The sequence below is a fragment of the Crocodylus porosus genome, unplaced genomic scaffold, assembly GCF_001723895.1.
Source record: "Crocodylus porosus isolate Cpor-Errol unplaced genomic scaffold, CroPor_comp1, whole genome shotgun sequence".
NCBI classification, from domain to species: Eukaryota; Metazoa; Chordata; order Crocodylia; family Crocodylidae; genus Crocodylus; species Crocodylus porosus.
Window position 1 is genome coordinate 59831536 of NW_017728948.1, and position 12617 is coordinate 59844152.

General features: G+C 41.0%; 1 protein-coding gene and 1 long non-coding RNA gene across 10 annotated transcripts in view; one reads left to right on the forward strand and one right to left on the reverse strand.

The window, feature by feature from the left end:
* The window catches only part of LOC109321839, a 19093-nt gene extending 17323 nt beyond the window's left edge, over nt 1-1770 (reverse strand). The window contains exon 1 of the long non-coding RNA XR_002104174.1: nt 1425-1770. This is a non-coding gene — a long non-coding RNA (uncharacterized LOC109321839). The remainder of the gene's footprint in view (nt 1-1424) is intronic.
* The window catches only part of PCM1 (pericentriolar material 1), a 74239-nt gene that overhangs the window by 12423 nt on the left and 49199 nt on the right, over nt 1-12617 (forward strand). For 5 of the 9 annotated variants that reach the window (XM_019552589.1, XM_019552590.1, XM_019552588.1 and 2 more), the window contains exons 7-10: nt 965-1153; nt 3942-4119; nt 7050-7159; nt 7968-8184. In XM_019552589.1, coding sequence (XP_019408134.1) covers nt 965-1153; nt 3942-4119; nt 7050-7159; nt 7968-8184 — 694 coding nt within the window. The remainder of the gene's footprint in view (nt 1-964; nt 1154-3941; nt 4120-7049; nt 7160-7967; nt 8185-12617) is intronic. The other 4 variants (XM_019552592.1, XM_019552594.1, XM_019552595.1 and 1 more) reach the window with 1 other exon arrangement.

Consider the following 12617-nt stretch of genomic DNA (forward strand, 5'->3'; position numbering starts at 1 on the left):
GACCCCAGCTGACTTCCTGCCCTTTGGGCAGGGGGCTGGACTCGATGATCTCCCGAGGTCCCTTCCAGCCCTAATGTCTATGAAATCTATCTTGTTGAGGTGCAAGTCTGCAGTAATACAGTGGAAGCATTGCTCTAGTGTAGAAATTCTCAACTTCTTTCATCAAAGCAATGGATCACCTTCAGAGAATATTTTGTGGACTGCATACCCTTGCATTTGCTGTTCAAATCACATCCTCTTCCATTTCTAATTAGATAATATTTCTGTAGTGACTAGAGCAGTTGCTGTTACATGGAGAATAATAAATATTTTGGATAGTTTTTAGCTATCTTTATAATTCAGTTTAAACACATGGAAATAGAGAGCCCATACTATACAAGTGCTCCATAGGCCATACTTCCCTCGGAAGCTCCAAAATAGCATTTAAACAATACAGAGGCCAAGCCAGAAGTTAATTAAAAAAAACCCCAGACAGTACCTAAGTTTGAGAAGTTGCTTTTGAGTCTCGTGAAGGGATGAGAAATTATAAAGATTTTCATCTAATTATTAATATTTTTTAAAATATAGAAAGAAAATGTCCGATCTAGAGTAAAAATATTTATATTTAAGGTATTTATCATTTTCTCTATACTTGAAGGATATTACTTCACTTGTGTGTGGCTTCAAGAATTTTAGTAGTAAGATTTCCTTAATTAGCCTGTTGAATGTGTTTACAAAATAAGAGCTTTTAAATGTAATTATGGTGCTTAATATTTGGAATTTTGCCACTTACAAGATTTTTTTAACAATGACACTGAAAATATAAAACAATCTATTAAACAAGAATGACTTATCTAGTTGAAATGCTAGTTTGCATTATATCTGCAGACCTAGTTTACTTGCATCTTTAAAACCTATAGCTTAAAATTGCTTGTTAAGTGGGAGTGTGTGCTAAAGATCTAACATCCAAAATTATTTGATAAAGGAGATATCTTTTAGTCTGGGAATTCGGCCCTGCATTGAGGAGAAACTAGGGATTTCAGCTTCACAAGGACAGGTTTCAGACATTGACGGTACAGCAAGTCCAAAAGGGAAAGGTGACAAAGCTGCTGTGAATGGCAGGGAAATCTGGCCTATTAGGATTAATAACCAAGAATGTGGATTACTATCAAAGGTACACTTCAGAATATTATCTTGGAAAGCCTCCGAAATAAGGTCGATGCTTGTGTTTTGGCTTTGTTTTGTTTCTTCTCTCCTCCCTCCCTCCTTTCCTCCCCGCTCCCAGTTTTTTTGCTTCTGTACTATTATTAATACTAAATTATTTTAAAATGTATTCTTTACTTACAACGAAGTTATTTATTTCTATGGGATCTTTTCCCAGTAGAATATCCTTGTATTTAAGTTCTTAGTAACTGCTGTGTCATCATTTTTCCCATCTGGCCTACTTTTAACTGAATACAGATCTGAACTGTTTTGGGAAGTGAAAAATGAACTTTTCATTTCTTTCTCAATGCCAACAGATCTTCCTTTCTGAATAGAGAAAAGCTAAATCTGTCTATTCAGTAGTTAATCTGACTTTCCATAAGTACAGGTTTAGTAACTCTTTAACACACATGTGCTTTTGTTTCTGGGAAGTGTGTTTTAAAACTGGCTTTAATGTAACTTCATATTCAGAATTTTACAGATTTGGCTGCTTTTTATTTTAATGCTGCTATTTTGCCTCTCTGAACTTATATGGGGAAAGTAAAATTGGAAAACCAAACACATCTTTCTTTTTGGCTTAAAACAGCACAGGTGACCAAATGAGTTTCCCATAGAAATGTGCAATGTATGCCTCTTTAGGAAAACAAATTTTGGGATTTGGAGCCTTAATTGTTTTTGTAAAATAAGTCCTCTACTAGTAGATAAAGCTGAATTTCAGAAACTGACTCTTTTTGTCTGAAGTCATTTTGCGTGTGTTCTCTGCCCTGATTTACTGTGTGATCTTGAGGAAATCACTTGATCTTTCCATGCCTTGGTTTCCTCCTTTGTCTCTCCTAAAGTGGGGTTTAACAGTTATATTTATATTAATTAATCTTAATGCTCTGAAATTGTCTGAAAGTGTTATAGAATTGCAGTGAATGGTCCAGTAAATGTTTTGAAGGCCTCTTATTGATGCTTCTGAATGTTTAACATTGACAAACTTGAGTATTCCTTACTCTTGAAAACGTTTGTTTGTTTGTTTGTTTGTTTAAAATTGTCAAATGTTTCTGAACTTTAGGGTGCATAAAAAAATCTGCCTGTTTCCTTTCTGAGATTCCCCACCTTTATTGTAAACTATTTGAGCCTTTCTGCATGGAGTGGGATACAAATCTAAATAAAAATAATTAGCTAAGAGGTAGAAACAGCTGCCTGAGTATTAGGCTCATTTGCTGTGTGTTAAGCATAACATCTGCCAGCAGCCTGAGCAGTTTAAGACATGTAACCAGTAAGTCATGTCTTTTTCTAGTAACCCACCTATACTTCTGTGCAGTTAATAGCATGATGAAACAGGGGATAAGCCCCAATTAGTACACTAACTATATGTAATAATTTTGTCGCCAGTTCCCATTGTGTCTTAAATTAAACATGTGGCTGGTACATTCCTGGGGCTGGGATCCTAGTCAGTGGATTGGTGCTCCCAGTTGCAGGGGCACCGGCAACCTTGCTTGCTGTTTGCTGGTGTAGGGGGAGCTTGGGATAATAGTCCTGCCTTCCCTGTGTACTGGCTTGCGGGTTTGTGGCCCAGGGGCTGGAGTTAGAGCTTGGCAGGGGCCAAAGTAGCTGCTCCCTCCTGCTGTGTGAATTGGGGTTCTTCTCCCAGCAGGGAGCCTGGCCCAAAAACCCAGCCCTGGACAGCCTCAGGCCCAGGCAGCTGCCCAGAGGCTAGGGTTGAAGGGTGGGGGCTGCAACTGGCATGGGGCACTTTTACATATGCTCTGGCAGTGAGGGTGTGGCACTTTCATTAAAGTGCTGCTGTGTCTCCTGTATCAGCGTCCCCAAGCTTAGAAATGGTGGTGGGGGTGCTTGAACTAAGCTTTATTACTAAATATCCATTGTGACATTGGTATCAGCTGATTAATAACTGGCTATCAGTATCAGCCAAGAATATCTTTATTGGTGCACCCCTAATAGAAATTTTGATGGCTGGGACATTTTGTACATATGTACGACACTGATTAGAGTATCAAACAATGTGTTCAGTTGTAATCTGTACCAAGAAACTACATGCAGAATCATAGTGTACATATGGTTTTACAGAATGGAGATCAGAGCAATTGTTAACACTTACGATGGAATAATTAGAGTTTTTGAGGATAATTAAATCATTCTGGGCAGAGTCCCATAAAGAATTTTTAGGTTAGTCACATAACATGTTTTTGTGACTAGATTTTTTGGTTACTTTTTTCATTCAATATGGAACTGTTAGGTCAATTAAGGAAGTAAATGTAGGGGAGATGTTGTTGGTTGCATAAACTCCTAAAACAATTTCAGTACCAAAATTGAGTTTAGTGGCAGAAAACTTTAGTTTTATGTATACTTGAATTCATTCTCCACTCTCGCAATCCAGCAAAAATATATAGGAAGATTAATTTGCTGGCTTGATGAAATAAATGTTTTTGTAAACAGTTTTTATAAACTTTATGTAGTTCAAGGGAGAACTGTAAATAGTTCTTGAAAGAAGCTTTATTGACAGTTGTAGAGACTGATGCTTACTACATATCCCAATGCATGATACAGTAATTGCCCTGTAACTTGACATGGGGAAAAAACTAACTCTAAAAGTATAAAGGGGTAATTATGTCCTCATTTACATCTCTTTACACTTCTGAAAACTTTATTTGGGTTCTTTTGTCTGTACCATCCTAATTTCCTGCTTGTGTTGAGATGTCCTGTTTCCATATCTCTTCACATCTATGATTAATTCCCAATCTTATTTTCAGGCCAGAGACCCCCAGCAAGAGGCAAAAGAGGAGCTAGAGAATTTGAAGAAGCAACATGATCTATTAAAAAGGATGTTACAACAACAGGAACAGCTGAAAGCTCTTCAGGGAAGGCAAGCTGTTCTTCTTGCTCTGCAGCAGAAAGCAGAACAAGCAATTGCTGTCATGGATGATTCTGGTAGGTGGAAGGACAGGAGTACCTTAAAAGGCTCTGATAGACATTAATTTAGTTGCGCCATTGGGATCCCAAAAGTCTGTATCCTGCTAAGCCAGATGGGAAGGGTGGGACATCTGGGTTTCTTTGGGTTTTTTTGCTTTTCTTAGGGGAGAGATGTCAGGGATTAAAACTTAGGCCTTGGGACTTAATGGCTGGTGCACAAGAAGCCCAGCATTGCAAACCAGATCCTTGCCAGGCTCTCTGTTCACGTGGACCTTGAAAAGATATGCCTACAGTTCCCTAATCAACAGCTCCCTATATTTGGGCACACCTGCAGCTGAGCTGTGGGCATGCTTTTTAGATATTCAGTGTCTGGGGAGCCCAGACACTTAAGAGCTCCCAGATCCTCACTTTTTTGCCATGGCATGTATGCTGCTGGTGCACCATTTCATTCTCTAAGCATGCCTGCAGTCTCCAGCTGTCAAGTGCTAGGCTTCATACACGCCATGGTGTGGGGGATTGTGGAGCTCTGACTTCTGGACCATGTGCAGCCAACTGCACATGTGCCAAGATGTGGGTGCTATGGACTGGGGAGCTCACTAACACCCCTTTTCCCCCCTTCCCCCAGCAGAAGTGTCAACACAGTAACAGGCTGCTTAGGATGGCTTTGAATGTCCCTGCACATGAAGAGCCGATTGGCTTCCTGTACCCAGGGACATTTAAAGCCTAATGGTGACCTGCATACCAGGGCTGTCCAAAACGACTGTGTTTCAGTTTGGTTTTGGATTCAGCTGTTTGGGAGGACAGTGATTTGTTTCATCCAGATCTTTTTCAAACAGGCTGTACTGCCCAACCGGGTGGGGTTTGGGGTCAGGGGCTGCCGGGCCCTAGTGGGGAGCAGGATGGGACCGTGGGTAGCTCGTTTGGGGGAGGGAGACCCCTGCACGGATCTCTGATCCCTGTCATGCTGGATTGTGGATCAAGGAAGCTGTGCAGAGCAGTGAGCAAGTCTGGTTCATGCTGCATGACTTGGCTCTGCAGGGAGCAGAAAGCCGTGTCAGGGTCTGCTTGCCACCACTGCCTGCCCCACACTATCCCAGATCTCCTGTTACCTGCAGAGCCAGATTGCGTGGCAGGGACCAACACTGCCCTGCCTGGTGACCTGGCTCCGCAGGGAGCAGAGATCTGCGCTGGGGTCTCTTTGCCACCATGGCCTGCTTCATGTCACTGAGGCAGCACAGGGCAGGCAGCGGCAGCGAGGGGGCACCCATTGCAGATCTCTGTTCTCTGTAGAGCTAAGTTGCATGGCAGTGCAGCAATTTCCCTGCAAGCCCAGCTCTGAAACTCTGAAATTTTCTGCAATGTTTCTGAAATATTTTGGATACCTTGTTTCAATTTCAGAGATATTTCGATGCCTTCCGTTTTGATTTGGATTTGGTGTTTCGGATGCCGAAATGGCCCGAAACACCTCCAGAACAAAACGGCTGCCAAAATTTTGCACAGCCCTACTGCATACCACACATTAAGATCAAAGCTTGATACAAGGTAGCCAGAAAGATACTGACTGGGGAGCATTTTTGTGGATTGTTTGCCATCTTATTGCATGATAAATTTGGCCGAATGTGTAGTATTTCACAGTAATTGCATGAATACCTAACATCTGCTAGGACCCACATATTTGCCTTCATCCAAGAATGTAAATTCAAAGACAGCCCCCCCACCTTAGATTCTATACATGGGAAATTTTATAAAATTTGTTCTAAGTTTCCATGTATAGAATCTAATTATTGGGGGTGGTATCTTAATTTTATTTCCCCCTTTCTCCAACCCCACTGCAAGGAAAACCAGCAGCAATGAGGCAAGTGGTGGGTGGAAGGCTGGCAGCCTGACCCTGGCCCCTTGTTCCCTACCTGCCACTTGGCTGCCCTCCCAGCCACCTTCCCCCTTTTTTCAGAGTTGGGTTCCTTACCAGCCTATACCTCTATGCCAGGTGGATTCCTGCTACCTTTTCTGACTGAGGGTACTGTGTTTTTTACGTGATACACAATTCTCAGACCTGGAGGAAGAACCTTGTCTACCACTGTTTAACCTATAAACTCTGAACTTTTTATTAACAAGCTAACAAAGCAGCAAGCTGACTGTAGGATAAAAGATATCCTCAGTGTATACTTGAATATGTGTATTCTGTAATGCTGTGAAGTACCTGTAATTTTTGGGGTTTCATGCAAGATTTCGTCCTCTAAATGGAACCTTTAAAAACACTGTTTATACCTTAATGCCATAATTTGCTATTTTTAAAGACAAACTATTGATGAACTTGAAATGAAAATGTGTGTAAGACTTATTGATAGAAGAAGAAATATATAGTTATTAATACGCTTGATTATTGTATTTTAATCGAACAAAATTAAGACTCTGAAGCATTAAGAGGTTTACAGTTTAGACCCCTCCCCTTTCCCCTTTCTCACTGATCATCACACATACTGTAAATGCATGTTAAAAATGTTGTTCCATAAAAATTGCCAGTTTCACGCAATGCTAATTTGTGTTAAAGGAATCTGACCTTGAAACATCTTTTGTCTGATCTGAGATTTGCCTTTTCTCACTAAAGTATACATAGCAGAAATAATCTATAGAAGTTGTTAATGGGGTTCTGGGGAGGTGCAGGGGTGGGTTTTTTTAGTTAAAAAAAACAAACAAACCCAACAGAAATCCTCCAAGGTAGTCATTTAAAAAAACATTTATATATTCCAAATTCCTCTTTGCTTAACTCCAGCTTTTGCTTTGTTGGAGATGTGTATTATAGCAAACGTGGTTTTCAGATATGTAGTATACGACTTTTACATCACGGACAAGCACTCATTGATCTGACAAGCTAAGTTGTAACCTAAATAGTAAAATGGCCTCTTGCTTCAAAGATCTGTACAGTAATTACTTACTGTTTTCTGTAGTTGTAACAGAGACTACAGGCAGCATTTCGGGAGTAAGTTTGACATCTGAACTAAATGAAGAACTAAATGATTTGATCCAACGTTTTCACAATCAGCTTCATGATTCTCAGGTAACTGTCTTATATCCCTTCTGGGTGTATATTTTAGTTCAGGTTTCCTGCCGAGTGTCCTTTGAATATATGTGTTAAGCATTGCTAACATTTCTTAGTCCATCATCTTTTTGTTGTTATGCTACCAACATAGTTGCGAACAACAGAACTTAGTTTTGTTATTTATTGACTTTTGTGTACTTGCACTGAACAAAGAGTGTTAAGAAATCTATAACTATTCCACAGGCAAGTCTGTGTTCACTGCAAGACTGTGTTCTGAGTTACTGCTCATTTGAAGAAATTGAAGTCTATTTATGCAGTTAATAGCTTGTTTCTTAAATCCTATTACCATATCTATGCATATTGAGCTTCATTTTCCTTCTCTTTAAATCAGTCTAACTGTTCCATCTGTCTACACCCATAGGCATTTAAGAGTAAAATATGGAGTGCCAGTGAGCACTGTCAGCTAATGTGTTTTGGGTACCTATTCCTATTCCACAGTAAGTAGAAGGTAAATGAGGAAAGTACCCCAGAATGAAACAACTGCTAACTTTTACTATATTGAATAGAACAAATGTGTAAATCAGTTAAAATGTATCAACATTAAATGCAGTAAGGCCTTCTTCCTGTCCCCCCCTTCTAAATCAGTATAATTATTTTTGTATGTAGATAACTGTATTTATACAAATATTGAACATGTTATAAAGGAATTGTACCTCAGTAATGTGACGTAGGTTGCGTAGGAGCTGGAATGGGAGAGGATAACTAAGAAAGTAACTATGGGATCTCCATGTTACTTGTACTAAAATTAAATAACTTTTTTTTTAAGACTCAACCTGTGCCAGATAATAGAAGGCAAGCAGAAAGTCTTTCACTTACCAGGGAAGTTTCCCAGAGCAGGAATTCTTCAATATCAGATCACTTGTCTGATGAGAAGGCACAACTTTTTAACAAGATGCGAATGCTGCAAGGTAAAAAGCAAAAAATGGACAAATTATTAGGAGCACTTCACACGCTTCGTGACCAGCATCTGAACAACTCATCCTGTAAGTTGAATATATGCAGAACACAATTTTAAATAGCATATGTTGGTTTTCATATAGCTCTTTAATTTAGTCTTTAGTCTATATAAATATAACATGTAATTAATCAAAACTGTCACTGAACATACTAGAAAGCTGTATGGTCATTTGTAAAGCTTTTCGTGACACATTTTTGCAATTTTTTTTCTTATAGATTAATTAATGTTTTTACATAAAGAAATATTTACTTTTAATAGTATTTTGATTGCAGTATTTATAGTCCACCAAATTGATACAGCGATTAATTTGATGACTTTACTTTTAAATTTGAAACTGGAGTTTCCATGATTGAAAACCAGCAAGAATTTTAATATTGCCTGTTATTCCTCACTTGTTTTTTCACAATAAAATTACCATGTTTTTGTATGCCATATGCTCCCCAAATAAGACAGCTTGTATTTATTGTGGAAGGCAAAATGTTTTAGTTTTGTTTTTTCACAATTTATGGCTTCATAGAGCAGAGACAGAGCCTAATCCTTATTTCACTTACCTTCCCGTGAAAAAGCTACAGTCTCAGTCATTTCACAGCTGAATTGTCAGTAGTTCTTGGCTGCTTAGCCAGAAGGTGAAACATTTAGCAGCTGCTGAAGACTGGACTCCATGGGTGGATATACCATTTTCAAAAGAGCTAAAACCAGTTTGCAGGGCTATGAAATAGCTACTTCTGGTCTCTCTCCTAACAGCAATATTAGTAAAGAAAGGATAGCTTGATTCATGAAATATCAAGATCACTAGAAGTGGGAGGATTGTTAACACCTGTAAGTGAAGAGAAATTATCAGGACTTGCAATGAACCATGAAGTAAACTGACTGCTTCAGCACTGCCTGAATAGAAATGTCACTGCTGTTGCCAAGCAGTTGGTTTTAAATTTTACATAGAGCAACAGTTAAAGGAGAGACCACTGTAACTCCCCTGGAGCTGCCCGTCCCTCCATGCTACTGCTGAACGGGGTGGGAAGGAAAAGCAGCATCACCCATCATGCAGCATATTCATGTTTCTATTCTGTGTAGAAAATCAGCTTTCCTGCTTAAGAAGTGCAGCCCCAATTTGGAAAGCTAATTTTTTGGGGAAAGGTGCATGTGGTATGTGAGGAAACAGTAATTACTTTTTTTTTTTAATAAAATGATGCAATGTACCTTAGAAATGATTGTGCTCCCCTTGTGAATGGCATTGTCCTATGGCTTAGCTCTTCACTGCCAGGGAGATCTATGAAATTAACCCTTTTATGTAAAATTGCTAGGCTGGGTCTAGGTTGTCTGCTGAAGACCTAATGTGGCTTTATATTCTTTTCTGGATGCTTAGATTAGCAGACTTAATCATCTTTGTGGTTAAATCACAAAATGCTACTTATACACAGGTTCTCTGTTCTGTCCAAGAAGCCATATGCATGCAAACAGCTACATATGCACAAGTTGGCATTCTGTTTCTGGGTATGAAAGTGGCATTTTTGAGGCTTGGACGACCAGGTAGAAGACCAAATCTGGTTCTTCTGTCATACGGACAAAACTGAAGACATGTCAACTTCAGGGTTTAGACACCACATGATTACTATGTGATTATACCTTGGACCTTACTCCACTGTAAACTTCTATAGCAAAAAGACACAAGCTGCTTGCGCAAAGTAGGCACTGTTACAGTGCCTGGCTATTGTAAAGCCAGTTTGCGTTGAACAATTGGCTACTGTGGAGTGACAGTTGATGATGGCAGCAGATGTGCTACATGTGCGCTTGTGTAACTTCTGGAGTAATTTCTAAGCTTCTACAAACACTTTACACCAGCACACATTCCTCATTCCTTCCTTGACTAGGTGTTTATTGACTGGTCTGAGTGGTGGAGTCATTTTGTTTTTTCATACTGATCACTTTTAAGAATAACATTTTGACTTTTAGTTTTTATTGAGGTACAGAGTAAAAATGTGAAGTTTCAGAGGCATTAGATGGGACTACTTTTTTCTGTGTGAGATAATACTAATGCTCAGTGAGTTAGTGTTTTTTAAACATGTCTGTTATAGCTTGTCTAATATCATAACCCTCATTAGGAAGTGGTGACAGCAGTATCAGCCTGCCTTGAGACTGGACTATGTTAATCTGGCCTGCCATTGCTGAAAGGTTGTCAACCCTTGATCATTTTTAGATAATGTAAGTTGATTACAGTAGGGCTATCGAGAGGACTAGACTACTGAAAGAACTAGACCAAGAGAGCTATTTGGGTGTCCAGAACCCTAATCCTGCACGATTATGGGTCAGGACACATGACTCTTTTTTTTGTGTGTGTGCGCGCTCCCAGCTTTATGAATCAAACTACTGTCTGGAACATGTACATGTGACCAGATTAGCTGCTAAACTTCTAGATAACAAGGGACAGAGATAATAGCCTGTTTGGCTATAGCAGTTGACTAACTTGGGGTTGCTGCAGACGCGCGACACTTAAGTGTAGTTTTATGCACACTTTTCTTTTCCTTAAGGTAATTCTGGGCTAGATTCAAGTGTTGAGGTGTACACTGTATCAACACTCCTCACTTTGGCTGGTATAAACACATTGTGTCTGTGCCTTTAGCTTGCTTTCTTGTCTGAAGTAGCAAAGTGAGGCAGAATCTCTATACTTCAGGAGTCTGCCTGTGCATGGACCAAGATTAGATTAAGCCTTTTAATACAGGCTGTCTGATCATGTAGTACCATGTGTCTTTGTATACATCACCCCACAAATAAGATGTGTACCTTGTTTTTGAAAGGCAGAATGGAGAAGAAAAAGAAAGCACAGCTGCAGCTAACAGTGGTGAAACACTAGCTGTCTGTTAAGCCCCTAGCTGCAGAATGCTTTCTCCACTGTGCTGCTCTCCGCGGCCCCCCCCCCCACACACACTTTTACTTCCTTTCTCTTGGCAGAAGCTTGAGATGCAGAAACTGCTACTGCTATTACTATGTATAATTACGGTGCTTAAAATATGCACCACAACTTCTAGCAGGTGATGCGGGGTGGAGGAGTAAGTTGCATGTTGTATGCAAGAAAATGTGGTATCGCTGTTCTGTTTTTCTTTTGGAAGTAGGATTAAATGTCAGTGTGGTGTGCTGACATTTTGTGACTGGTATTTAAAGCTTCTACTAGAACCCTGTATTCTTATCTGCATCCAACTCTAATGAACCCTCTGTTAAAACCAAATCAGGAGTTATAAACTGTGTGCATTATAGGTGGCATTCTGTTCTTATTTTGTTTCATAGTTTCTAGGGTTGGAAGGGACCTGAGCAGATCATCGAGTCCGACCCCCTGCCATGGCAGGAAACAGTACTGGGGTCAAACAACCCCCCACAAGGTGTTTGTCTAGCCTTGTCTTAAAGACCCTCAAGGTAGGAGCCAGCACCACTTTGCTTGGAAGTTGGTTCCAGCTCCACCCTGACAGTGAAGTAACGCCTCCTGACGTCTAATCTGAATTTATCCTCTGCCAGCTTGTGACCATTATTTCTAGTCACTCCTGGTGGTGCTCAGGGGAACAGGGACTCCCCCAGTGCCTGCTGGTCCCCTCTGACTAGCTTGTAACAGGCCACTAGATCCCCCCTCAGCCTTCTCTTGTGGAGGCTGAACAGGTTCAGGTCCTGTAGCCTCTCCTCTTAGGGCCTGCCCTGCTGCCCCCTGATCATGAGAGTGGCCCTCCTCTGGACCCTCTCCATGCTGTCCACATCCCTCTTGAAGTGCAGTGCCCAGAACTGGACGCAGCCTGACCAGTGTCACGCAGAGGGGGAGGATCACCTCCCTGGACCTGCTCGAGATGCATCTGTGGACGCATGACAGGGTATGGTAGGCCTTCCTGACTGCATCCCCACACTGCTGGCCCATGTTCAACTCCTGATAATTTCTCTTCACTCACAGGTGTCATCAATGATGAATCCAAGATCCTTTTCTGCCTCTGCACTGACGAGAAGGTTGTTCCCCAGCCTGTCGGTATGGTGCTGGTTCTTCCTCCCCAGGTGCATCACCTTGCACTTGTCCGTGTTGAATCCCATCCTATTCTCATCCACCCACCCCTGTAACCTGTCTAGGTCCAAGTGTAGCCTATTGCTCCCTTCTAGCATGCTCACATCCCCCCACATCTTAGTGTCGTCAGCAAATTTGAACAGGGTGCTTTTTAACCCCTCATCCAAGTCACTGATGAAGATGTTGAACAGCGTGGGCCTGAGGACCGAGTCCTGCAAACCCCACTGCCCACATCCCTCCAGGTCGAAAATGACCCGTCTACCACCACTGTCTGGGTGCGGCCCTCCAGCCAGTTAGCGGCCCATTTGACTGTGTAGGTGTCGACACCACAGTCCCCTAGTTTTTATTGAGAATGGGGTGAGAGACACTGTCGAAGGCCTTCTGAAAGTCCAGAAAGACTACATCAACTGCAACCCCTGTGTCTAAGG